The sequence below is a fragment of the Rhamphochromis sp. 'chilingali' genome, assembly GCF_963969265.1.
Source record: "Rhamphochromis sp. 'chilingali' genome assembly, chromosome: 2".
In the NCBI taxonomy this organism is placed as follows: domain Eukaryota; kingdom Metazoa; phylum Chordata; class Actinopteri; order Cichliformes; family Cichlidae; genus Rhamphochromis; species Rhamphochromis sp. 'chilingali'.
In genome coordinates, this window is record NC_137930.1 from 8,212,285 (window position 1) to 8,238,764 (window position 26,480).

Below are 26,480 nucleotides of genomic sequence, written 5' to 3' on the forward strand. Positions count from 1 at the left end.
GGCTGGGCCCCAGTAACCCTATCCCAGGCAGGATGACGTGCTCCCCTGATGTTACACTCATGTTTATCTTCTGAATCACTCTTTGTCTGGTCCCTCACCCAGGATGAATTTAGGATCCCTGGGACACACAAATCCCTTCATCACAAAAACGGTAGCAATTCATGGAGGGGATAATCATTTTAATCGAATCCATTTTTAACATACTGCTATTAGCCCTGTGCAACTTATGTTAATGCCCTAATAAATAAAAATGAAAAAAGGCACTCGCTTGACACTTCAAGCAAAATGGTTTTTAACCAGAAATTAATGGTAGAATACTGTATGTTGAGAAATAAGGGTTGAAATGTGATGAAATGTTCACAGACAGATGTGTTATATGAAGAGTTCATTACTTCTTACCCTAATTACCACTACGGACTATTGTATATTAAAATAATAAATCTAAAATGTACTGATAACTTATAAAATATTATTCAAATAGTTTAAAAACCCCTCAAAGGTAGCTTAAGAGATATGGAACAAGAAAGGAAGGAGGCCCACAGACTGCTTATGTATTGACTGAGAGTTCTGTGCTATGCGTCTGCATAAATGCAGAGAAAACTCAAAATGTTTTGGGACATGAAGGGTTTGGGCCACGCTGGGTACAATACACCGCTAAAGGGCAAACGTTATCCCATTCACATACTACAGTGAGATAGGCAATGTACAACAGACAAAACCTATACTTGTGAAGTCGTAGATGGAGCTTTGACAAAGACAAACGGACAAACAGACAAACAGCAGCACATATAGTGGTGCAGTTATGCCCTTCCCCGCCCGTCCCCAAATCCCCTCCCCTCTTCTCCGATCTCACAGGGGTCAAACAACGTCACGCCTACTCTTTGGGTATTGTCATATGTTCTCGCGACATTACCTTCCCTCTTAAAAAGGAACGCGATCACTGACACCTCGCGAGGTTCTTGTTAGTCGTTGTCCGCCCTCTGGCGATGCCGTCTGAAGTGTGTAAAATAGCAGCAAGGAAATCTCTGGGAGTCTAGGAGGAGCTACGGCAAGGTCGATATCAGCATCGTTTTCAGGGCAGCAGAAGGACCATAAGTGGCTGGGATCTAGTGCTGTGTCCCCGAGCGAGGGACGATAAATTGTGAGTTTTGGGATTTATCACCGTGGAAGAAGAAGTAGGAGAGCGACGGAAAGTTTACAATCTGTAGTCTTGTTCCGACCGTGCTAACAAGCTACCCTCACTACTCCTCCTTTCCTCGCCGCTATCCTGCGCCTTTTCTAACCAGTCAGAGCAGCGAGTTCATTTTTCCTGTAAATAGGAAGACGCTTTGTAACGGGTGGCAACCGGGTTTTTGCTCGCATCCATTATATTGTGTGGCCGAGTAAAGCGTTTGATCCACACGCTTTCCACGTTCATCTCTGTTTGCTGTACCATGTCAGCACCATCCTCTGCGTCTTCCGCTCCGGCTGAGAACTCTGCGACGGACCATGATTTTCTAGCCCCGGATGCGGGGCAGAAGCCACCCGGTCCGACGCCCAGTCAAAGCCGTTTCCAAGTGGACCTCGTGGCTGAGGCTGCGGGCGCCGCCGATGATAAGACTCCGAGCTCCGACGCCTCTGCCGCTGCCCCAGATGCTCCGAGTAGCAATCCAGCTGTCAGCGGAGAGGAAGCTAAAGGCCGGTTTCGGGTGGTGAACTTTGCGGATCCGACTGGAGTAGGCAGCGTGGACTCTCCGGAGGCAGCGCCGACTGAGGGAATGCAGAACGGAGACACGGTGATGAGCGAGACTAGCTTACATTCGTCGACTGGGGGGCAACATCACTATCACTATGACACGCACACCAATACCTATTACTTGAGAACTTTTGGTCACAATACCATCGATGCCGTGCCCAACATCGATTTCTACCGGCAGACAGCAGCACCGCTGGGGGAGAAACTCACCAGACCCACCCTGTCGGAGCTGCACGATGAGCTGGACAAGGTAAGACCACTCGCATCACCCGAAACTACTGGTTGAATCATATAGAAATCAGACTACAACTTATCTTATTATAATGGGAATTAACCCCAACTGTCAGAGTGTTCACCTTATGTATTTACAATCTCCGTTTATTGTCTTTAAACCATCACATGCCGCTCTACGTGTTATTGGTAGATGGGAACCTCTGCTTTTCCCGTGTACTCCATCTAGGTCACAGCAGTCCTGTCAGATAAAGTTGTTTTTGTTGTTGTGGTGTGGTTTTTGTTTTTGTTTTTCTTCTTCGGACAGATGCTCTGTAAGATGTTCAGGTCAAAATGACTGAACCCAGACTACCGCTGTGTTTGCTGGTTTGTGTCACTGTTTACGTTATTAAGAAACAAACATATCTAAAGAACATGGCAGATGTTTCCCTTGTAAATGACAGTCGCACTGAAAGCACTTTCGTGTTGCTAGTATTAATTCATTTTTAAGTAAAAACTTTATTTCTGAACTGTGGTGGTGTTTTCCCCCCCTTTTCCTCTAACTGGCCTGGAGTAGCCTGTTATTGTCAAGGTTATATTCTGATAAACTTCAAAGTGACTGTTGGCAGCAGTACCCTGACGAACTGATTTTCACTAACCACAATGAACTCCAACACGGACCCAAGCTTGTATGACAAAGCCCAGGTTCTCAGTGTTTTAAATACATTTTTCCAAAAAAATATCCACTTCAGTTTCATCCATATTGCTCATCTTGTATTGCGTCCATAGCTTAACAGAACATTTGTATGCTGTGTTTTGCTCTGGTGAGAAGTCACCTTGCTTACTGGGTCAGGTTAGATTGTTGGATGTTGCGATAAAGGAAAACGGAAGAATTCTTACACTTTTATTGCGTGTAGAAGTTCTTTATTTACTACAAAGTGTTTCGAGACAACTTTTGTTATAAACTGGCGTGGTCTAAAGAAAATTGCATTAACTTTATGCTGTCTTTCAGCGCAAACCAGTGTCATCACATTTGCAAGTCAAGAATTGTTACTTGGTGCCGAATTACTGGCACCAAATCAAGTCTGTTGACACGAGACTTGATTTTCCGGTATATCATTCAAAACTAAAGCAGGACGCCTTTGTCAATGCCTGCCCACTCCAGTCGATTGTATACCTTATGAAACTTAATGAAAAGTAAAGTCTGTTCTGATCGCTTTTTTTTTTTTTTTTTTTAAATATATATATCTAAACATCAAGTAGTTAGTGTTGAAAAGCTGGTTTTGTTTTTTCAACTAGAACAGGGCTTCTATTGTCTTCCCCAGTCAGGCTATATTGAGACTTTATGGCAAATATTTAGTAGGCAAGTATGTTTCAACACCACAGAATTACAGCTGCTAGCAGATATGCATGATCAGCTGATGGACAATGGAATTTAATTAGCTGCTGTGGTTGGCTGATATTCATACAAGCTGCACTCTTTGGCTCAGTAGATTGGAAATAGCCTTTGAACATTAAATATCATGGGGTTTCTTTTAGTTTGAAGGTCATGGTCACCTTGGTGCTACTACTTTATCATGTCTGTCACTGAGTGTTTTGCAGTGTTTGTGTGGCACGCCCAGATCGAAATGTGGAATGGAAATTCCACCAATTGATTGTTGCTTCTGGTTGTTTTTCATGGCAATCAATGAGTCCTCTTATAAAGTTGGTAAAGTGTCTATGTGAAAGCTGAACGCATTGTCTTTATGTAATTGACTGTGGCAGTAAACTCCACTGAGAGTCTTGAGCCTCTAGTGACATGGGCCGTCAGGAACAGGCAGGTAAGTAAGTGTTGCCGTCCTGTAATGTTGAGCTCCAAAACAGCACCTTCAATAGCGCTGCGCTATGGGTCCATATTGAAGAGCCGGAAGGGAAACTGTGACAGGGAAGATTTTATTCAGTCCAGAGCAGCAGAGCATAAACACACTGTGCTTAAATATTGATGTCGCACTCAGTGCTGCTTAAGTTTGACATTAGACTGGAATATTGTACATAAAATACTGCTCTCTATACTTTTAGAGTAGCTGGGACAGTAGTTAAGGATAAGTTCAGTCTTAACTCGAGTCTTAATGGCATTTTTGCCGCAATACTTGCAAAATGTGCACAGTTTCTTTCATGTCCTCTTATTGCTCCTGGATTTTAATGTGCTGAATCCAAAAACAACAGTTAAAAAAAACTATGGATAAGCTATTTAGTTTAATTTTACACCTATGCACTTTGTTTAGATGATTTTCAATCATACATTGTGAGCATAGAGATATATCTCTATCTGTATATGGTAGGTGAATTATTGTGATGTGACGCTTTCTTAATTTTGTAACAAGATTTAAAAAAAAAAAAAAGAGATAAAGAACACTTGATGCAAACCATTATATTGGAAGGCACAGCTGGATTGTTCCACATCAAATCTCAAAAGATTTTCCCGAATTTATTCAGAGGTAGGCCAAGTCAGGATGTGGGTGTGGGATGCTGTGACACTGAGACATGCACAGTTAATCAGTTAGGTCTGACGTCTCGTGATGATGCCAGATATGAATAAGTGATTGAACATGTGATCCACATGTTTATTCATGTTAGTTTCATCACTTGACCACACATCATTTTTTTTTTTTTTTTTAATAAATAGATGTTTACACAACTAAACAAAAGTAATTCAACAATGTCATGCACAAATGGAGGATGTGCAAAGGTGTCAAATTCTGAGTCGCAGTACCTTCCACAACATATCTGAAAAGAATTTATTTTTTAAAGTTTATTATAATAATCTTTAAAAAAAAATCTGTAGCCTTATTTTGCATCATCAGATTTGTTGCTACAGAGAAGGTCAAAGTAAGACCAAGTAAGAGTAGAGGTCAAAAGTTCAAATATCCTGCAATTTAGGCATATTATGTACATGTTATAATGATGTTGTATTATAATTAAATTATATTATGATAGTATACTGTGTGTGTAGGTATGTGTGAGGTCTTAAAGACCTCTTAGTACAATCCCATATGGAAAAGAAATAGTAAAAACTTATATGTGATTACTCATGAAAGTGGCCACTTTCTCATTACTTTCATATATTGTTTTAGTAAGTATCCAAAACATACAAGTTTCATTATATAATTTTTCAAGGGATCTTATATCTGTTTTCACTCTTATATGCTTTTCATACAAGTTTCACACAAGACAGATACAAACTTTATAAGATTTATATCTTTTCCATATGGGATATCACACCGATAGAAAACTGCTATCAGACTGCTTGCTTACAGGATATTTAGAAGTAGAATGGCAGGCAGAACCTTTAACTTTCAGTTCAATTTAATTAAATAATCAGCTGCATTATTTAGTATTTTGTGATTGGTATTGTTATAGTTGTCAAAGCCTTGTTTGCCCGGTGGCCTTGTTAATTGGGTAAGTGTGACGGCATTGTAGTGCATCGGTTAAGACTGTTTATTCAGAACAAAAAAGGTTCCAAGTTACCATTTGCTACTAGGCTGGGTGCTTTCTGCGAGGAGTTTGCATATTCTTAAGGTGGATAAAATGCTTAAGGGGTTACAGTTAAGTGCTGCTGTTTTGTCAGTCTATATGGATATGAAATGTGGGATTGTAAGTTGTTGATTAGTAGAGAGGTACACATTGTAAAAGTGCCTGCTGCTTTCAGGGGACGTTGCAGGGTCGATTTGCACAATGGAACCCTTGTTTAAGTCTTACAAGCTTTTTTTTTTTTTTTTCCCCCCCTTTTGAAGCAAATCCCTCCTGTGTTTCTAGTACCTCACAGCCCTGCAGATTGTACAGGCTGTATACAGAAACAGGAAGCGAAGGACCCCCTGAGCTTTTAGTGTGTCATTTGACAAGCAGTGGAGTCCTTTTGTCTCAGAATCAGCCATAGATGATGGTCTTACAGCTGTAGTAACAATCTCGCTCACTGGCTCGCACACGTGCACACCCTCTCTGTGTCTCTTTCTCACAGAGCCTTTTGGCAACTGCGTGAGAGAGAAAGAGCTTTTTGTCTGCAGAGGACCTGGCTTCTTCCTTATTCCCGTGTGCGTCACATAGACCCTGATGTCAGAAATAGCACAATGACCCCACCCCCTTGTGAGACGCAAGTACAGTAATTAAGCTGAGAGTAAAACAATAGCGGTATTAGCAGTAGCTGTGTGTATTCCGTTGAATTTATTTTGGCGGTAATGTATCTGTGAGAATATGTAACTATTGATGCTTTAGTTTAGATATGATAAAACAGTCCTTGAAAAACAAGCAAGTGCTGCAAAACCATCCTATTATATATACTTCTATACTTCTTATCATGACTCTCAAACTTTTGTCAGTCTCTATACTGCTTATATTGTCCTTATAGGTTGCAAATAATTTATTATGTAACTTCACCCTGTCAGTTGACACTCGTGTTTCAACCAATGTGTTTTACAGTGCTGTCACAGAAACTGTAGTTACTCTGAGACGCGCTAATAAGAGTTTTCTTAGTGTCTGTTTAGACATTATTTCCATGTTTAACTAGCCAATCAGGACATGAATTGTTTTTTGACATTAACAAAAAATGTGGGTTCCAGTTTACTTTCTAAGATACCTCAATCACCCCAGCTCTGTTGGAGTGCAACAAAATTCCACTCTTTTTTTCCCCCCCTCTTTTCAGAGGAGTGGAATTTTTTCCCTTCAAGGATCAGAACAGAATTGACCTTCATAACCACATTTCCTGTTGTCTGCAGTTTCTGCTCGGCGTATTACAACAGCTTGACTGGCCACTCCCAGCACATAAGTTTAGCACTTCACAAAGCCCATACCCCACCTTGATTTGGGGACTCACTAGCAGCATGAGAGGTGAATTTTAATGTCGGGAAAAGGGGAAATGGTTTGGAAAAATAGCTCCCTGTTAAATCCAGACTCGAATATAAAATTCTCCTCGCATACCAGGGTCTTGTATAATCAGGCCCCATCTAATCTTTGTGACCTTATAGTACTGTATCGCCACAATAGAGGACTTCACTGTCAGACTGATGGCTTTCTTGTGGTTCCTAGGATATTTAAAAGCACTATAGGAGGCAGAAACTTTAGCTTTCAGGCCCCTCTTCTGTGGAACCATCTCCCAGCTTGGATTCGGGAGACAGACATCCTCTGTACTTTTAATATTAGGCTGATCTGGACTACTCACAGTCTCATTAATTCAATTCATTTCACAACAACAGTCACCTCAAGACACTTAATTATTCATTAGAACGCTCTGTCATTGTCGGGAATGCCATACAAGTGTGTGGGCGCCATAGAAACTATTGAGTACCTTTTTTTTTTTTTTTTTTTTTTGAGTTGTTGCAATGAAATTCCAGCAAAAAGGACTAGCCCCCACGTCATTTTTTTTTCACTTCAATTTTCAGGGTGTCTTTGATGTTCTCTGTTCATTGATAATTCATACACATTACAAATTTGCACACCCAGATACGTCTGTGTTGCAAGTATCAGTTATATGTGGAGATGTGCCATAGCAAGGCAACTTGAATTTTTTATGAGTCTCTTAATAATTCATTATTAGTCTGATCTATCCATTCGGGAAATGAGATTTTTCAAAAAAAAAAAAAAATGCCTTGACAAACAAGCTGATGCCGTGTACTTTGACATCATTGTCATCAGAACAACCCTGCTGTTTGGTCTCACATTACATCTCCAGTTAGTCTCGTGTCTGACAGGAAATTAATGCTGCTTCCTGTTTTCTTCAATAATCTGCTCAGAAAACAGCAAGGGTCATAACTTTTCATTCACCTTGAATTGGGGACAGTTGGACAAAAAGAGCTTTGTGAGTTAACGTGTCATATTTCTAGAGAGGGGACATGTGCATGTTGTTCAGAAGGAAACAATTTGATGAAAAGGACAAAGATGTTTAGAGGTCAACTTCATGTGCTTGCAGCCTCTCCCTTTGCTTACTTAGAGCTTGTTTCACAAGGAGAAAAATCTTATTCCCTTGATCATGGTTAGCATCATGGAAAATTGGCAAACATCCCTTTTATATCAAGTGTTTACAAATTGTCCCTTGTGTGTGCACATGCAAGCCGTATGGCAGGATGTGCCCACAGTTGGACTAATTAGCATTCTATTGCAAGATTCAACTACTCGTGGTAGCCTAGTTCCATGCACAGATGTACACAAAGCCCATGTGGTGCACAGTTAGTCATCAGTAGTGCAAAAATAAGCAAAATTGTTCAGAATGTGAGTGTCTATGAAAGTCTGAATGTTTAAGAAATGTGATGTGAAATGATAATTTTGTTTCAAAAAGAACAGCTTTTTGAAAATGTGGCATATATAAAAAGTGTTTTATGTTAACACTAAGGATCTGGTTACCCAGGACAGCTAGCTGGTTAGCAGTGACAGAACAAGTGTCTATAGCTCAAGCAGTTCTCTACTAATCGGAAGTTTGCAAGAGCAAGAAGGTCCTGAGTTCAACTCCATCATCTGGCTGGGGCTTTTCTGTGTGGAGCTTACATGTTCTCCCTGTGTTTCCATGGGTTCTCTCTGGGTACGCTGGAGATCTTATTTTATAATACATATCTTTATTATTGCTCAACCCTGCACAGACCAAGTGACTTGTCAGTGGCAGCTCACGAGGCCACTGACAAGTGGCCTCGTTGATAGTTAGCTAGTCACTAGTTAGCTAGTGACAAGTCACAAGTCACAGGTCACTAGCTAACTATCAACCAGTGGATAACTCTTCCAGTGGATAACATACCGATATTTACACTCTAAACTGCTAAGCAGCTCTTATCAAAAGCTTCTCTGTTTGTGGGACTCTACCTCTACCTCACTCGTCACCTCTTTTACACTCACACCAGAGTTAAATAGTAATTTGACACAATTGGGAAAACAAAAGTCTCTGCACTGTGAGGACAGGCCATTTTGATTCCGTCAGCGGCCCTCAGCAGACAGCGGAAAATCCAACACTGGGAGCGTTTCAGGACCGTAAAAGAATAATGAACTGAGTTGTGGGAGGTTTCTCCAAACAATGGTGAGATGTCTGAGGGAGTGGACATATGATCGGCCCTCTCGGCCAATGATCATTGTGCAAGGAGGACTGTCAGCCTGAGCATTCATCAGCATCAATCAGACTCAGAAGATGCTTACCACAGTATAATATGTATAGTATGTGGAACAGAGCGTACCTGTGAACAGAGCTATGGAGATATCCTTAAGTCTTAAATGACTAACAAGCAATGCGGTCTTTCGGTTAGTATTTAGGTATGAACACAAAGCCACCAGTACAAATCAAAGATGAAAACCAGCACAATGAAACTTTAAACGGCAATTGCAACCTGACATCAGTTTGTTACCTGTTGAAGTTCAGCAGCAGCTGGCTTCACCGCAAATGACGACTTTCTTTATCACAGTGTTTGGCTGGGGTCAGCATTCATTCATCTTTAACATCACTCAGAGTTCTTTGCTAGCTTAGTGTCAGTATACTGTACATGCAGGTGCTTGCGAACACCGGAAGTTGTGTTAACAGTGTAATCTTTTTTTTTTCTTTTTTTTCTTCTTCCTGGAGCAGTCTCCACTTTTTATTGCAGGATGACAGCGCAATGGCAAACATTGCGCTGTCATCCTGCAATAAAGCTAAAAATAATGTCCATATCCAAACTGTAGATTGCGTCGATCTTTTCTTCCTGCAGCACACAGTTTGTACAGATATCGATGTTTTTAAAAAATTGCATCAAGTTTTGGGGTGATGAATTACAAACTGTGGTCGGAATAGAAACGGATGCATAATACTGCAACAGAAATGCAGGTCTCTACATGCATCTCTACAGACAGCATGCTAACACATTACCACAATAATTCTAAACTATCACTTTAAAGTCTCTTTAGGTTGGTTTTCGTCTTTGTTTTGTGTTGTTGGTTTTGTATTTATATGTAAAAGCTGAAGGCTCATATGTCTGTCCTCATTAGAATAGGGATTTGTGTTGGGTTGTTGAACTGTAGCCTCAGTTCTCTTTCAAACCTCACTTTGTATCTCATTATGACTAATCATGGAAGCTCCACCACCACCATGTCTATCCAACACAGACAAACGCGCCAAGGACACAGGGATCCAGTGACCCCTTTATAATAGCTCCTGGGCCCTTCTTGCTTATTTTTCCTTGCAAAGATCATAAGAGCTCTTCAGTGGTTCTAGACCAGGATATTTTACTTAACTATTTACTGACACAGCTATCAAGGTAGTCCACAAATGTGGGTTTTTCTGATTTCAGGAATATCTATTATGCTGTAATGATACATTTTTGTTGAGGAAATATATTCTTCTTGGAGAAGTTGATGCATTGCTGCATACCCACATGTTATAAAACTAGCTAGTCCCACGATTTGGGAGGAGATGTGTATTGCTGCTGATCTCATTTTCTGGGTCTCTAGGGGTGCAATACAGTGGCCACGTTATGGGCATGGCCATTGCAGGGGAGCGATCTCTGTGACTCAGTCTCTCCAGCCTGCCTTGCCAGGATAAGCAGGTTATTATTGATTCTCTGTACCAGCCATAATGGCCTAGGGGATCGTTTGAGAAGGTAAAAACTTCTATGCAGTGCGAAAACAACCGGAGGAAGATGCAGGTTAAGACTTTTGACCTCTGTCTTCCCCATAAACCCATGCCACACTATCCATTGCCTACCCGGGCTTTGTGGATATGCCAGTAAGGGAGTGTAATATAGGCTTCAGCGGTCCTACTTCCCAGCTGCCTGAGTAGCAGGGTCTGTAGATTGCCTACCAATGGGGAAAAAGTCTTCTGTTGCTGCCACACCTGCTGCTGCTTGAAGCCGTCAATCCAACCATCCACAAGGAAAATGTTCAACTTAGGAATTGTAGTGGCTGCCAGGGTCTTAGTGGGCAGCACTCACAGAGATCACTCCTCTAACCTCTCCAAGTACTTATTAACTGTTCCCTTCTTCTCTCAATAAATCGAGAGAGTCAGACATTTTCTCAGGTTCTAATCTAAGCTGTGTAATGGCCATCTTTGTTCTACCCATATACACAGTCAAGGAGGAGCACGGGTTCCTTCAGTGCCCCCCACTTCAATTTATTCACCTCTCCTCAATGCTTTGTGGGGGCAATTCAAGGAGAGAAAGACGTGTACACGTGTTTGGGTTTTTTGGGTCGCCCAAGGAGAGTGCAGCTGTCCCGGCTTTGAACTTCCATCCTCCTGGGCCCCTTGGCCGGATGGAGGATTGGTGGGCGTGTGCAGTCCATTCATGGTTCTTGACCATTGTTGGCAGGGGTTACAGACTAGTTTGCAATGAAACCACCCACTTTCAGTGGTGTGGTGTTTTCAGTGTCTGCTCTCCAAAGCCATTGAGCTGGGAGCGGGACTTGGACTCTTCATCATATTTAGAATATTTTATGTATGCACTTACAGTAAAGAGGAAGCAGAGGAAAAACACACAGGTACTGTTACGCAGCCTATCTGGCCTAGGTTTCGGCACCAGTGACATCTCCCATTCAGAGTATAGAATATCTAGGCCTCAAACTTTCTTTTCAGGCCTTTCTGTAGTGAGGTGCTCAGGGACTGTTGAGGATGTGGGATTTTCAGGGTTGGGTGTCCTCCCTGAGACGTGAACCATATAGTGAGAATTTCCCTGAATGTTTACTGGCTCTAAGTCACTGGAGAGACTCTACAGTGTTCATTATTGGTGTTCCCTTTGGTACAGTTATTACGAGGCAAAACTCTGACAACAGATGGTTTGTTGACGGGGTGGGGGCTGTTTTCATGGGGGAGGCTCCAGGCCCCTTAGGGTCCGTTGTGCGTAAATATAAATTACCTGGAGCTGACTGCAGTTTTTCTGGCTTTGAGGTTTTGTTTTTTTTTTGGGTTTTTTTTTCTGCTGCTTTTGAAAATTTGTCCTGGTCTGGACAGACAATACAATGGCAACACATATAAATGGTCATGGAGCCACTCGCTCTGTGACTTTGCAAAGTCACAACCTGATAGCACATATCATGTCATTAAGTGGGACACACATTCCCGGTGTTTTGAACATCAATTTGGCTCTGCTCTCCTGAGGGGAAACTACAGGGTGTTGACACTCCATCCAGAAATAGTCCACCACCTGTGGGAGAGGTTTGGCCAGGCGTCCGCAGATCTGTTCACATCATGCAAAAAAATCACAATGACCTCTGTTCTTTTCAGTAGTGACGGAGCAGTGACGGTCTATGATTTTAATAGCTCCTTACTGGCATAGCCATGGATGGCGGGGCTAGCCTATCTGCTCAGTTGCGAGCCCTTGCACAGGGACCTGGTATTTCAGTAGCATGGATAGATTTTTCATCCACATTCATATTGCGTTATTTTTGTGCCGCTATTCTGAGCGCACGAAAAAAAATTGCAGGTGCAAGTGTTGCATTTTGAGAAGAAATTTATTTTGAGCGAAAAAAAGCTAAATTTGAGTGAACAAAATTCATTGCTGCGTGCAAAAAATGTATTTCAGTGTTTGCTATTATCCACACACACGCACAATAGCAGCTCTTCTCGCTCAGTTTTTGCATTTGCGCTTGCTCGTAATGTGTTGCTTGCACTCTCAACATTTCTGCCTGTGCGCGCTGAACTCTTTCTGTACACAGTTATATTTGTGCCACAAAACCAGCCAATCACAGACTTGGATGAAAAAAATCTGATTAGCTGTTTTGGTCTCCTATCAGCTCGAAATGACGAAATGTAATATCCCAGAATCCATTTGGTCCAAAACTCAAACAAAGCAGTGGCGGAGGAACACAGAGTGGCGGAGTTTGAAATATTACTCTTTCTGGGTCACAAAATAAACTTTTAAAAATGATTTCATGCGAGAAAGTCACAGCTTCATGCGAGAATTCATGCAGCAATGAATTTTGATCACTCAAATTTAGCTTTTATTCGCTCAAAATAAATTTCTTCTCAAAATGCAACACTTGCACCTGCAAAATTCTTATTATTTTTTTTTTTTACGTGCGCTCAGAATAGTGGCACAAAAATAACGCCATACATTCAGAGCAGGCTGAATTTAAAAGTATCTGGGCTCCCTCTGATCGTGATTGAGAGCATTTGGAGTGCAAGAACTCTTTTGCCACATGCTCACTTTATGATGGCAAATGTTGTGTATTTGAAAAAGAGTGCACAGCTAGCAATATGATTCCTTATCAGTTCTCTTTTCTAGATAAGGAGGGAACATTTTCCACTATTGAAGTGTATTTAGCTGCAGTTTCAGCAAGTCATGTTGGCTTTGGTAATGCACCAGTTGGCCAGCATTCTCTGATAAGGAGATTTGTGAATGATGTCCACAGACTGAGGCCTACTATTAAGCAACTCACTCAAGCCTTGGAGTGAGTTGTCTTAAAGGCTCTTTCACTCAAAACTGTCGTATTCCTCGGTTTGTCATCATTGAAAAGGATGTGTGAGTTGCATGCTTTATCGTTATACATTATCTGTCTGCAATTTTTCCCCAACTATAGTAAGAAGACCCTGCCCCCTAATGTTGCCTTTATGCCTAACGTTAGGGAATTTGCATTACGCATTTATCTAGGCGGTACTAAGGGGTTTATGAGAAGCAACTAGCTCTTTGTGGGCTTCCTCTAATACTGGCAAGCTGTGTCGCACCAGCCAGGTAATAAAGGCTATTGTGATGGCAATATCACAGCACAATCCCCTACTTTCATGGACATGTGGAAGAAATACCCCGTAGCCCCACAACAAGGAAGTATTCTAAAAGGGTTGGGGGACACTGTGTCCTTGAAGTGATTGGTCTGTCTTGGACATAGGTGGTGGTGGTGGACCTTCCATCATTGGTCATGACAAGAGGTGCGAGATTCCTCACATTGTTTTCAGAGAACTTGGGTTATGCTAGTAACCACAAGTTCTACATTGTTAACTGGAAATTATGTGACATGTCAATTTACAAATGTAACATGCATTATTTTAAAGGAAAGTAATGAGTAATGTATAATAATAACTTTTTTTTTTTTTTAGTAACAACCCCAACCGCAGTTCCCTATTCTATGATGTGCTCCTTAATTCAGCACTGCTACATGATTTGGTAAAATCCTCTCCGTGGGAGAGAGTAGCCTCCCCCCCCCCTTAAGATACAGATTGTCAATCAAAGGTCTACTTAAGGATCTTTCCTGTGTGCTTCAAGATTCACAAGAGGGTTTTTTTGTTTGTTTGTTTTTTAACTTTACTGTGCACAAGGTTAGGTTTTGTAAAACCTAAACTGCAAAATTAATTAATTTTATTTTGTGTAACTACCATTTGTGGCACATCATGGTACAGTTTTCAAAAACATCCAAAGCTCTTGATGCTTTGTCATTGTTGTGCAGAGACGGCCTTTGTGTTGTTTCAGTCATGTAGAAACTGTTCACTAACCCATTCTGTGTTGTTTTGTGCAAGTAGAATGGGGAGCTGAATTTAAAAGGCAGTGACTTAAACTTATTAAATTTGTTCCTAACACAGAGCCAGCAAGTAAATTCAACAACATACTATCCTAATACGTAGCATGTGATGGATGATCTGATATCCTCGTGTTGGTGTTGTTCCCAGACCATCATGAAAATGTTGTTCCAGGTTCAACATTGCAAGTGACCAATCACATTGTTGTGACGTTATTCTTTTGCGCGCCAAGCCATTCGTGCATTTATGAAATTCCAATGTTATCAATTCTGCTTACTGTTAAAGGGTTACGGTTAGGGTCAGGGTCCGTTGATCGGCGGACAGAGGCAGTTTCACGCAGCTTTAGTACAGTTTTTTGTTTTACGCCGGTTTTTCCCGAAGTCGCAAAAGTATGACGTCACAACATTCTGATTGGTCACTTGCAATGTTGATCCTGGAACAACATTTAGTATGATGATCTGGGAACAACACCAACACGAGGATATCAGATCAACCAGCATGTGATACTGCTTTCAGCTTCTTCTCCAGCTTTCATTACTGAGCACATGAACACTGTTTCTCCTTTTACTGCTTATATAAGATAAGACATGCTTATAAAAATAATGACCATAAATTCTCTTAGAGCCCAGCTGATGTAGGATTTATTAGACTCATACTGATTTAGTGCTGCCACAATTATTTTGACAGTCGACTAGTCACCGATTATTTTTGCGATTAATCGACTAATCAGATCATGCATCCATTGGACATAAAACGTACAGCTTATTGCACCAGCATGCATCTGCTCTTATATAACTATCATTAGCTTACAGCTTTAAGTGTTTAAGGTATGTGCTAACTAAAAATAAAGACAAGATGATAGTTTATTAAATTTTAATAAAATTTGCAGATTGTTTCGGTGAAGTTTAATAAACTCCTTGCTATCTAAAATATAACGGGACACCGGAGTATATTCTCGAGCATCTCACACTTCTGATAATCAGCCGTCTGTTTGACGTTTACTCAGCTGTGTAAAAACTTTAACCTCAGCCAAACCGATTTACTCAGGAACAAATGAAATACTGAAAAAAGCCAAACAATAGCATTTTTAAGTTAGCTAAGTGACTTCTATATGTTTAACCTGAGTAGTGAAAGACGGCGGTGGGTTTGAAAACGATTTGCCGTGAGTCTGGTGTTCTCAGCTGCTCTAGTGAGCCTTGCCCCCGGCTAGCTATCGAGCTAGTGGGTAACAGACGTCTCCGAAAACGTCGGCGCGCTTTTGAAAATATGTGGTGTCTTGATAAACTGAGCAGATATTTGAGGTTTACACAGCTACATTCTCACCTGAAAATATGTTAAACGTTTATTGTGACCCAGAAAGAATAATAAGAGTAATATTAAAACGAACTAGCTGCCGCCATTGTTGTAAACTGAGCTGGGCTGTGCTATGAATTCTGGGACAAAGCTACTTCTTCTTCTTCGGGGTTTAACGGTAGCTGGCATCCTTGTACATGCAGTGCTGCCATCTTCTGTTTCAGTCCGTTATTACACTCTTAAATCCTACTACTTATTCCTGCGTCTTTTGTGATCTTACAAAGCTTCAAACGATGCGTCGACTATTAAATCAGTCGTCGACGATTTTGATAGTCGTGACTAGTCGACTAATCGTGGGAGCCCTAATGGATATCTAATGAGTTTTAAAAATCCAATAAAAGCAACTTTTTCAGAAAGGGAAAACATTCCATAAAACAAACATAAAAAGATTGTTGTTGCCTTGCATCCACTATCCACTATCAACTATCTTTCTCTCATCCAAAGTCAGGTTGTGGTGGGTCTATGCTAAGCAAGGTTTTCCAAATGTCTATCTTCCCAGCCACATTCCAGGTCCTCTTCAGTTTCCTAAGCCAGAATTCCTCTAGATTTCTGAGCTCCCCGCCCTGTCTCTAAGGCCGAGAAACTCCTATTCATGACCTTACTCATTACCCAGAGTTCATGGTCATAGATTGACTGATTAAAATCAAAAGCTTTGCTTTTGTCTCTCTTCACAACGACAGTCTGGCACAATACCTACATGACCCATGACGCCATACCAATCCACCTGTCCAAGTAAACCTTCCCATCACTTGTGAATAAGATATCAAATTATATTAACTCCCTTAACTCTGAATGGGCCCTTGTCACCTTTTTAGGCTTTGCCTGACTGAGCCGCACAGTTTATAGTCCGGCTCTGCCTTAAGCTTCCTCCCTAGGCCTGCCTATAGGGCAGGGCTCTGGTAAACATGTTCTGGCCAGAATAAATTGGTGCCTATGTCACATTTTAACGTAGACTAAGCCTACTTTTGAATTCTGATATATATTTAATCTTACATCTTAGGACTTACGTCATAAGTCTTAAGAGTGGTGATTTGATGAAGGCTGTTAACTTATACAGTTCGCTTTTTTCCTAGCATGGGCGATCGATCGTGGCTCAAGAGTTGGCAGTTCGTCTTGTAATCGGAAGGTTGCCGGTTGGAGCCCCGACTCCGACAATCTTGGTCGTTGTGTCCTTGGGCAAGACACTTCACCCGTTGCCTACTGGTGGTGATCAGAGGGCCCAGTGGCGCCAGTGTCCAGCAGCCTCACCTCTGTCAGTGCCCCCAAGGGCAGTTGTGGCTACAATGTAGCTTGCAATCACCAGTGTGTGAATGGGTGGATGACTAATGTAGTGTTCAGCGCTTTGGGGTCCACAGGGACTAAGTAAAGCACTACACAAATACAGGCCATTTACCATTTAGCATCCTTTCTGGCTTCAAATAGGCTGGACATTATAGCACATAAGTTGATTTAAGTCTATATTCTGTCTTTTTATGTGGATAGAATAACTGAGAAAGAGTATGTCCAGATTCTTTAACTTCACCTCAAAACAACAAGGGGGTTGAAAATTGCACAACTTGGTGTTCCAGCAGGACAACAATCCCAAACGCACGTCAAATGTGGTTTTGGAATCGCTAAAGTAGGCTGAGTTTTAGAGCTTCCCAAAGCTCTGACTTCAACTCTGTTGGAAATTTGTGGTCTTTGTTTACAGGCTGGTTCTCTGCCATGAAAAAAAGTCAATTAAATAAAACTCTACCAATTCTTCCAAGAGGAGTGGTCCAGCCACAATTATGTCAGAAGCTTGTTCGTGGCTGCTGAAAGTGTCTGGTTGAAGTGGAGCTTGTTAAGAGACATTTAACACCAGATTTGTGTTTTTAAGTAATCTCTAAGATGGTGAACATCTTTACTGAAATATAGTCTGACCAATGCTAGGTTTCCACAAATTAGTTTTAACTGTAAGTGTACTTGGAATTATTTTTTACCAGTTGAACAATGCAGTATTGTCTTTGCTTAAGTTTGATTGGAACTCTGAGAATGAGTTTGAGATAAACAAACGCTAAACTCTCATTTGTACAAAGAAGTAACAGAAGAAAATGTCTGCAGGGAACATAAGTGAAACCAGCTGGAACTTGTCATTGCAGTACGATCTGGAAATAGTTTTTCCACCTTTGTTTTTTACTCAGTATAGTAAGAATCATTCAGTTTTTCCAGTACAAACACAGAAAATGAGTCAAAATGAGGGGGATGGGGCTGCATGTGTGAACAGTTATCAAATGTCTACCATTCATGAATATGATGCTGAATAACTAGTTATGCATTCTTGAACTTTGACAAGTGTAAATGTATAAATGAATTTCTTCAATCTGTAGTAGAACAGTAAAGGGCGTTGTTTGTTTCCATTCGTCATGAAGAGTGTCCAGGAAAGAGTCTGACCTCTTTCTACAAACGAGATGCTCTCCTGATTTATGGTGTCCGTAATAGCGCAATGACATAAGCAACATGACCTGATATCACCCATAGTTAGGAATTCAATTTCATATTGCCCAGCTGTTTAAAAATGTGCCCGAAGCAGATTTATTTTACCTTTGGATCTGTTAAGCTGTCCTAATGCCACATAAAGGTATCCTCAACCACTTGTCCAAAAGCCGCGGGTGCATTACTAAATTGCAAATGTGTTGGGGCACATAATGCAGACTTGCGTCAGTAGCTAATGCTGCGTATCGTCACTGCAGTTTGAAAAGGTTACTGTATTCCTGTGGGATTTGTTATAAAGAACAATAGGTAAGAAAAGAAATGCTTCAAATGAAAGGATCATGTAGAGCTGGTGCTTTGTCATGGCCTGTTTTGTCTTTTTCCCCCCTGGATATGGTGATAATTGTTTGGACTGATTTCAAGGTAGATACTTGGAAATACTAGAGCTGGGCGATATGAGATTTTTGCATATCACGATATGTTTTTTCATTTCAGGCAATAACGATATCTATCACGATATAAGCCAAATAACTATATTTGTAAGATTTAAATGTGCCGTTGCTCACAAGTAAAATGTGAAATAATCAGCAGCTTGTTTTGATTTAAATATTTATTTCCCATAATAAGTTCAACAGGGTAGATGTACTAAAGAAACATGAGACTTTTTCAGATAAATAAAGGCAAATATTGCAAACTACACAAAAGGCAGCTGCTAAAGCGTTTAAGTTTCAAAATAGAACAAACAAAACAGACTAAATTGTCAATTCCACTTAGAAACAAAATATTAATTCTAAAAATAAATCTTAGTTTGTTTTACAGAAGAACAGACAAAATTGACTAACTTTTGTCAATATCAAATAAACTGAGAACTAAAAGGAAATTCTCAATCTCTCCTTGTTGTATAGCTGAGCTTTTCAAACAGTTTTAACAGTTACTTTAGTCTGACAAAAGCCGAATGACGAATTAGCGCTTCCAGTCAGAGATTGAGCATGCACCGGTTTATTGCATTTCCAGACTTGCTTTCGGCACAATTTATAGTGCGCGCTACTCTTTTTGTCAGACTTGAAATAGCCGAAATACCTTCACACTACGGAACTTCTATGGCTCTTCCGTTCGACAATCTCTCCGGCATTGGAACCACCATCTATTTTCTCTTCGGTAATCTTCGGTCACGCTCGGTTGATTTTTCTCTAATCGGCACACTCATTTCCTCCGTTACCCGGGCGGCACGGCGGCTGCCTGCTTCCCAAAACAAATACACATGTGCGGCTTGGCACTTGTGCTGTACATAACAAGTCACGTGACGCTGCGGCTGTGATTGGTTCGGCTCTGCACTATTTAATTTGGATTTCTTCTTCTTCTTCGTCTTCGTCTTCTTCGAGCGGTGAGGCCTATCGCAATACATATCGTTATCGTTCTATCGCCCAGCTCTAGGAAATACTATGAAGTGTCATTTCATAATGGACATCCTTCACCATTAACAGATGCTGGCTTTTAAACTGTGTGCTGATAACAAACCTGATGCTCGCTCTTCTCTTTAGCCTGGAGACAGAGCATCCATGATTCCCATAATGCATCTCAAAGTTCTGATAGGTCTCTCCACAGCACAGTTCCATTTTGCCTGGGTCCCTTTTCAACTTTGTTGTACAAGAAATTGTGTCTATAGAGCAATTTCTGTCTACGTTTCACAGATTTTAAAATGGATTGATCCATCATCTTAATACTTTTATAATTCTGGTAAAATAATACAATTATGATAATTCAGATCAGAAGCCTTTAGCCCATCCAGCTGCCATGGCTTGATTGTAGCAGTTTTGCTGAGTCATTGAGGGGATGTTGACAGATGGTCCAAGTGGAGTGATCTTGAGGCCCTCCCTCCCACAGCTCAGCACTGCACGTGCCAAAGGCCCAGCTCACTTGAATAATTTATAACACCTATTTATACAGCCAGTGTAACAGACCCGGTCCACTGACACGTCTCTCTCTCTGTGCGTTTGTTCATGCGTGTGTTCTCTGCAGTACAGTATCACTTCATATTCCTGTCACAATGCACAGTGGTGTTTTTGTGTAGCCTATTTAATGAAAACGTTTTAGATTACGTCTAGATAACGAAGTGTAATCTTCACGTGCTTTATCCAAGGTGCACCCTCTGTAACTGACACTAAATGTATTTATTCACTTTGACTGTAGGGAGTCTCTCGCTTGGCTTGTAGCCAACTCGCAACCAGCGTGGCTTCTTCACCTGTCCTTCCTGCACCTTTCTGCTCAGTGTATAGCTACTCTTGTAATAATCTAGTCCGTTTACTGCTCTGGCGACCAGGATTACTGAATTGAAGGCCCAGCTCTGCACTATTGCGAAAAACTCATAGCCAGGCTCCTGTATTCAGTGCAACTGTTGTTAGCATAGCCACCATTAGCTCTCACCCCAGCAGATTGTCCCATCAGCCAGGAAAGCATGATAGCTGTGTGACTGTGAAGAGGGAGCATAGCTCTAGACATAAAGATCTGGATGGCCTCTAATTACCTGCTGTTAAATTCAGATAAAACTTAGGGCATTGTATTAAACCCTAAAAATCTTAGAAACGTCTGTGTCTAACCAGATTCTTACTCTGGATGGCATTACCTTGACCTCCAGTAACACTGAGAAATGATGGAGTTATTTTTTTTTTTTTTACCAGAATATGTGTTTCATTGTGCATATTAAGCAAATATGCAGGACTGCTGTCTGTACTTCTTCTTTTTTTTCTTTCCTTTTTTTCTTTTTTTGCAATATCTCTAAAAGTGGAACTATCCTGTCTCAGAGTGACACTGAAATACTAGTTCAAGCATTTGTTACTTCTAGGCTGGGCCAATGTAATTCATTATTATCAGAATGTCCTAAAAACTCCATGAAAAGCCTTCCATTGAAATGAAATACTGCAGCGAGAGTGCTAACGGGGACTAGAAAGAGAGCATATTGGCTTCTCCCACTGGCTCCTCCTTACCTAATTTCACAATTTAAGGAGGACAAAGTTAATAGATTTAGTCCCCCAAAAACATATGTACCTGGAACATACACACCATTATTAGACCATTACCTACAGCTACTTTCAGTACCATTGATATTTATTTAGTCTTTTTCTCCAATTGATCTTTCTGAGTTAACTTCAGTTATTACTTCCTCCAAACTATCAACATGTCTTTTAGACCCCATTCCTACAAGACTATTCAAAGAAATGCTACCATTAATTAATGCTTCAGTCTTAAATCAAACCTATCTCTAATAATCAGCTATGCACCACAGACCTTCAAGCTGTCAGTAGTTAAACGGTTTCTTAAAAGGCCATCTCTTGACCCAGCTGTCTTAGCTAATTATAGGCCAGCCTTCATCTCCAACCTTCCTCCATCTCAAGAATTCTTGAAAGAGTAGTCTCCAAACATCTTAAAGATCATCTGCAGAGGAATGGCTTATTTGAAGAGTTTCCGTCAGGTTTCAGAGCTCATCACAGCACAGAAACCCCTTTAGTGACGGTTACACCCAATCTTCTTATGGCCTCTGACAGTGGACTCATCTCTGTGCTTGTCCTGCTAGACCTCAGTGAAGCGTTTGATACTGTTGACCATATCCTTTTACAGTGATTGGAGCATGCTGTAGGTATTACAGGTACTGTGCTGCAGTGGTTTGTATCATATCTATCTAATAGACTCCAATTTGTTCATGTAAATGGAGAGTCCTCTTCACACACTGAGGTTAATTATGGAGTTCCACAGGGTTCAGTGCTAGGACCAATTCTGTTTACATTATACATGCTTCACTTAGGCAGTATCATCAGAAGACATAGCATACATGTTCACTGCTATGCAGATGACACCCAACTTGATCAGATCGTGCCTTTATGGATGATCTGATATCCTCGTGTCGGTGTTGTTCCCACATCATGTGACCAATCACATCATACTTTTGTAAGCCAAGCGATTCATTCATTTATGAAATTCCAATGTTGCAAGGACAATATGTATAATGCTTACCATTTATTAAAGAACAGTATCCTGAAATGCAAAAAATTCAAATTGCTTGCTTTTTTTTTTTTTTAAGGTGTTTTTTCCCCCCCCCCGAAGTTGCAAAAGTATTGTATTGTATTGTATTGTATCTTTATTTGTTTCAGACATATAAAACAAAAAAACAATAAAGTATGACGTCACAACAATGTGATTGGTCACTTGCAATGTTGAACCTGGAACAACATTTATTATGATGATATGGGAACAACACTGACACAAGGATATGAGATCGTACCAACTTTATCTACCCATGAAGCCAGATAACACACACCAATTAGTTAAACTGCAGGAATGTCTTAAAGACACAAAGACCTGGATGACCTCTAATTTTCTGCTTCTAAATTGAGATAAAACTGAGGTTATTGTATTCGGCCCTGAAAATCTTAGATATCTGTTAATATTGTAATCAGATTCTTACTCTGGATGGCATAACCTTGGCCTACAGTAACACTGAATGGGGACATGCAGTAAAAGCTTTAGTATAAGTTAGTAATGTGCGTTACCACAGATAACATTTTTGCCCCAATACCAAGTAAAATTCAGGTTGGTATTAGTGATACTGATCAGATCCAGATACTCTGTACAAAAACTTGATGTGTTTGGAAAATCAAAATCAAAAGTTGTGTATGTCAAACTGCACCTTCATAATGAATACAAGACATTAGACTCGTTGTTTTTATTGTTTAATTATAAAGAAATATCCTATAAGAAATCAAAAACCTAAGAAGTCATTACCTACATTTTAAAATATTCAATTAACAATCAAAAACAATAGCTCCTGTTCTGCAGCACCAAAGAACTCCACAAGTGACATCTATCAGTGATGACGGTCATCATCAATATACAGCCGTATTTCGCATCTCACTCTGTCAGGCGGAAGAAGTAGTAGTTTCTACCAATAATTTAGACAGTCCCAATAATAGTTACTTTCCACTGTGTTCCTGTTAATCATAAACAAATTTACCCCAAATACTAGTATACGTGCAGAGGGCTGGCTTGCAGATGTCCTTTGTTCTACTTCAGGTTAATAAGAAGGCAATCAATGCAGTTAATATAATACACTGTATACCCAGGGAGGATGCCAGTGGGACACTATTGTGCACAGAAGGGAGCTTCTAGTAATTTTTAACGGCTACACAAAGTAAAGAAGGTGACCTGTGTCTGTAAGCCAGTGTTCCTTTTTTTTTAATTGCCTTTGATTTAAGCAGGAAATGAAACTCTTGTTATTTCGGAATGTTTTTGCAAGGGTGACCTGGAGAATGTTTTCGATGGCAGGAGAAACCAGAGTGCTGCAAAGAAGCCTGCAAACTGTCAAAAGAAGGGCCTTGTCTGGGTTGGAATTTCAGATTGTCTTGCTGCGAGGCATTATTATTAGCAAATGAGCCACTTTTGATGCTGTATAAAATGTGTGAATGCAGCAGTTTTTAAATCTAAAATCTATTAAGTTTGATTAAGAATAGTACAATTACAACAAATGTTCAAACTGAGAAATCTTCATTTTCATGTATTTATTTTCAATTTAGTCCCAACAGTGTGTTTCAACAAATTTTAGACTGGGACACTCAGAATGAACAGAAACGCTCAGAAAGTCCAAACCTTAAAAACAACAAAAACCTTTATTAGAACACATCCCAGAATGACAGAGAAGAAAAATAGTGACCTGCAGTCAGTCTGTTACATATTGAAAACATTTGGCAGATTGTGAAATGTAAAGGAAGCCACAAACTGTTGAGCAGCTAAAATTTTATTTCAAGGATGAACAGGTAAACATTCCTGTCTAAATTATAGCAATTAGTCTATTCTGTTCCTCATTGCATGTAGTATGTTGTTTAATGTCATGCTGTACAGTGGGAAACATACTCTTGCATCAGTTTTATTTATGTGTTCCAAATGTTCCTAACTTTAAACACTTTCTCAGTTTTAACTTTTCATGTGCTTTGTTTGCATTTTGTGCTTAAACATCAGATTTAAATAAGGCACCAGCATTTCGCTTTAGATTACGTTTACTTCTACTTGTTGCTGACTTTGATTCAATTTTTTGTGCTTCTAAGGAACCCTTTGAGGATGGCTTTGCCAACGGTGATGAACTTACACCAGCGGAGGAGGCCGCTGCTAAAGAAGCAGCTGAGTCAAAAGGAGTGGTCAAGTTTGGCTGGATTAAGGGGGTGCTGGTAAGTCAAATTTAATTATTACTTTGCTTTGTTACTTGTGTGCAGAGTGAATATGCTGTCTTGCGATTTAAAAACTAAGTATGTCATTCTGTTAAGCCACTTAACACTGACCTTTAAGTCATTCAAGCACAGAAAAGGCACCTAATCCAGGGGATGAATGAATTTTGTCTACATATAACAGACAACTAAGCAAAGAACCAACTTTAAATTCTAATTTTAGGCCTTCATCAGGGTCAACCCTGACCCTGATGAAGGCCACAAGCCGAAACGCGTTGGTCAATCAATAAAGTTGTTCCTCCTCTTGTTTTTTTTTTTTGTTTTTTTTTCCCCCCCTCTTCCCATCCTCTCCACGCACCTTGGAAGCAGGTGAAGTTGTGCCAGAATTTTTTTGCCTGCACTTTAATATCCCCAAAACAAATAATAGTTGTATAAAAACAAGGTGATTCCTAAAGAGCCTAGCTGAGAATCTGGAATATCTACTGATGGTGTGCAGTGTGCCCTTAAAAATCTGAGGAAATTGGAAAAGTGCATAACAAAAAAGATGTGCCAGCCCTACAAAACTATCTTCAATAGACGAACAGTAAGTAACTGAAAGTCATATCTTTAAGAAATAGGAAAATAAATCCAGCAAAGTGTTGACACAGGACCCAGCTGGCCCTTCAAAACTGTTCCTGAAGACTAGTTAAATGACGAAGTTCATGCTGTGTGTGGGTGTTTGTTTTTGTTTGTTTGTTTTTTTTTTTTTCTCTACCAAATATTGACCTTCAGTCTTGTTAGTTGTAAACAGGCTTAAGTGCTTATGTTTCATTTATTTCCTAGTTTGTTAGTTTTTTAAATCAAAATATAAAGAAGGAAGGATGCATGTGTTTGGACAGGACTTTAGCTGCGGAGAAAGTTGGACCTAGTTTTCTTTACAATATTGCTTTAGTTCGTGCACATTACTTTTAAGGTACTGCCATAGTAATTTAATGAGGTAGTGAGCTGGACTTTTAATGGACCAATTCAACACCTTGACTGGCAGTACAAATGAGAGGTTTATGGTAATATGCCATTTTTATTTTTTACAAAGGTGCAAAGCCCACTTTAGTGACAGTTGTCCAAAGGAGTCTTGTGGTTAGTGCAAATTCAACTTTATAAACCTAAGCTGCCAAGTTGTGTTAGACAGAAGAGGCTTTCTCCAAGGAACTGTTCCAAACAAGCTTGCCTTGTTCAGTCTTTAATTGTGGCTTTAACTGAAGCCTGTAGAGTCTGAGATGTAGCTTTGTGTTTGGAAATGGTCTGCATGTGCTGCAGACAGTGATGAAAAATAACAAATTCCATGTAAAAACCAAAAATATTTCTAAAATAGTTGGAGTTTGCATTGTGTTCTTAAGAAAATGTTTTCTTATGTCAGATAGCACAAATTAATATTGATATATCTGCTATAGTCCAATATGGGCATCAGTTGGCTGTACTGCGTTTTCCATTCTGTTCTGTACTTTATCTGCAGTCCACTTACTATTATTGTCTTTCACCAGCCCAGCCAATTCATAATTGTCTGGGCATAATTGTGGCATAACCGTGGTTCAGGGGGTTGGGAAGCTCATCTGTAACCGGAAGGTTCGATGCAGCTGTGGCTACAGCTGTGGTTTGCCTGCACTAGTGAGTGAATGTGAAAGTGAATGATTAGTGAAATTGCAAAGCGCTTTGGGTGCCTAGAAAAGTGCTATATAAATGCAATTTATTATTAGGGCCCGAGCACTGAGAGTGCGAAGGCCCTATTGTATCTGCTCCGTTTCTTATTAGGGCCCGAGCACTGAGAGTGCGAAGGCCCTATTGTATCTGCTCCGTTTCTTATTAGGGCCCGAGCACTGATAGTGCGAAGGCCCTATTGTAATTGCTCTGTTTATTAGGGCCCGAGCACTGACAGTGCGAAGGCCCTATTGTATCTGCTCCGTTTCTTATTATTAGGGCCCGAGCACTGACAGTGCGAAGGCCCTATTGTAATTGCTCTGTTTATTATTATTATTAGGGCCCGAGCACTGATAGTGCGAAGGCCCTATTGTAATTGCTCTGTTTATTATTATTATTAGGGCCCGAGCACTGACTGTGCGAAGGC

The 26,480-nt window shown here is 40.4% G+C and overlaps 1 protein-coding gene across 1 annotated transcript in view; it reads left to right on the forward strand.

Annotated features, from left to right (window-relative positions):
• Positions 1–949: 949 nt before the first annotated feature.
• The window catches only part of slc12a2 (solute carrier family 12 member 2), a 151,959-nt gene continuing 126,428 nt past the window's right edge, over positions 950–26,480 (forward strand). The window contains exons 1-2 of the mRNA XM_080874364.1: positions 950–1,985; positions 24,263–24,382. Coding sequence (XP_080730490.1) covers positions 1,434–1,985; positions 24,263–24,382 — 672 coding nt within the window. The 5' untranslated portion in view covers positions 950–1,433. The remainder of the gene's footprint in view (positions 1,986–24,262; positions 24,383–26,480) is intronic.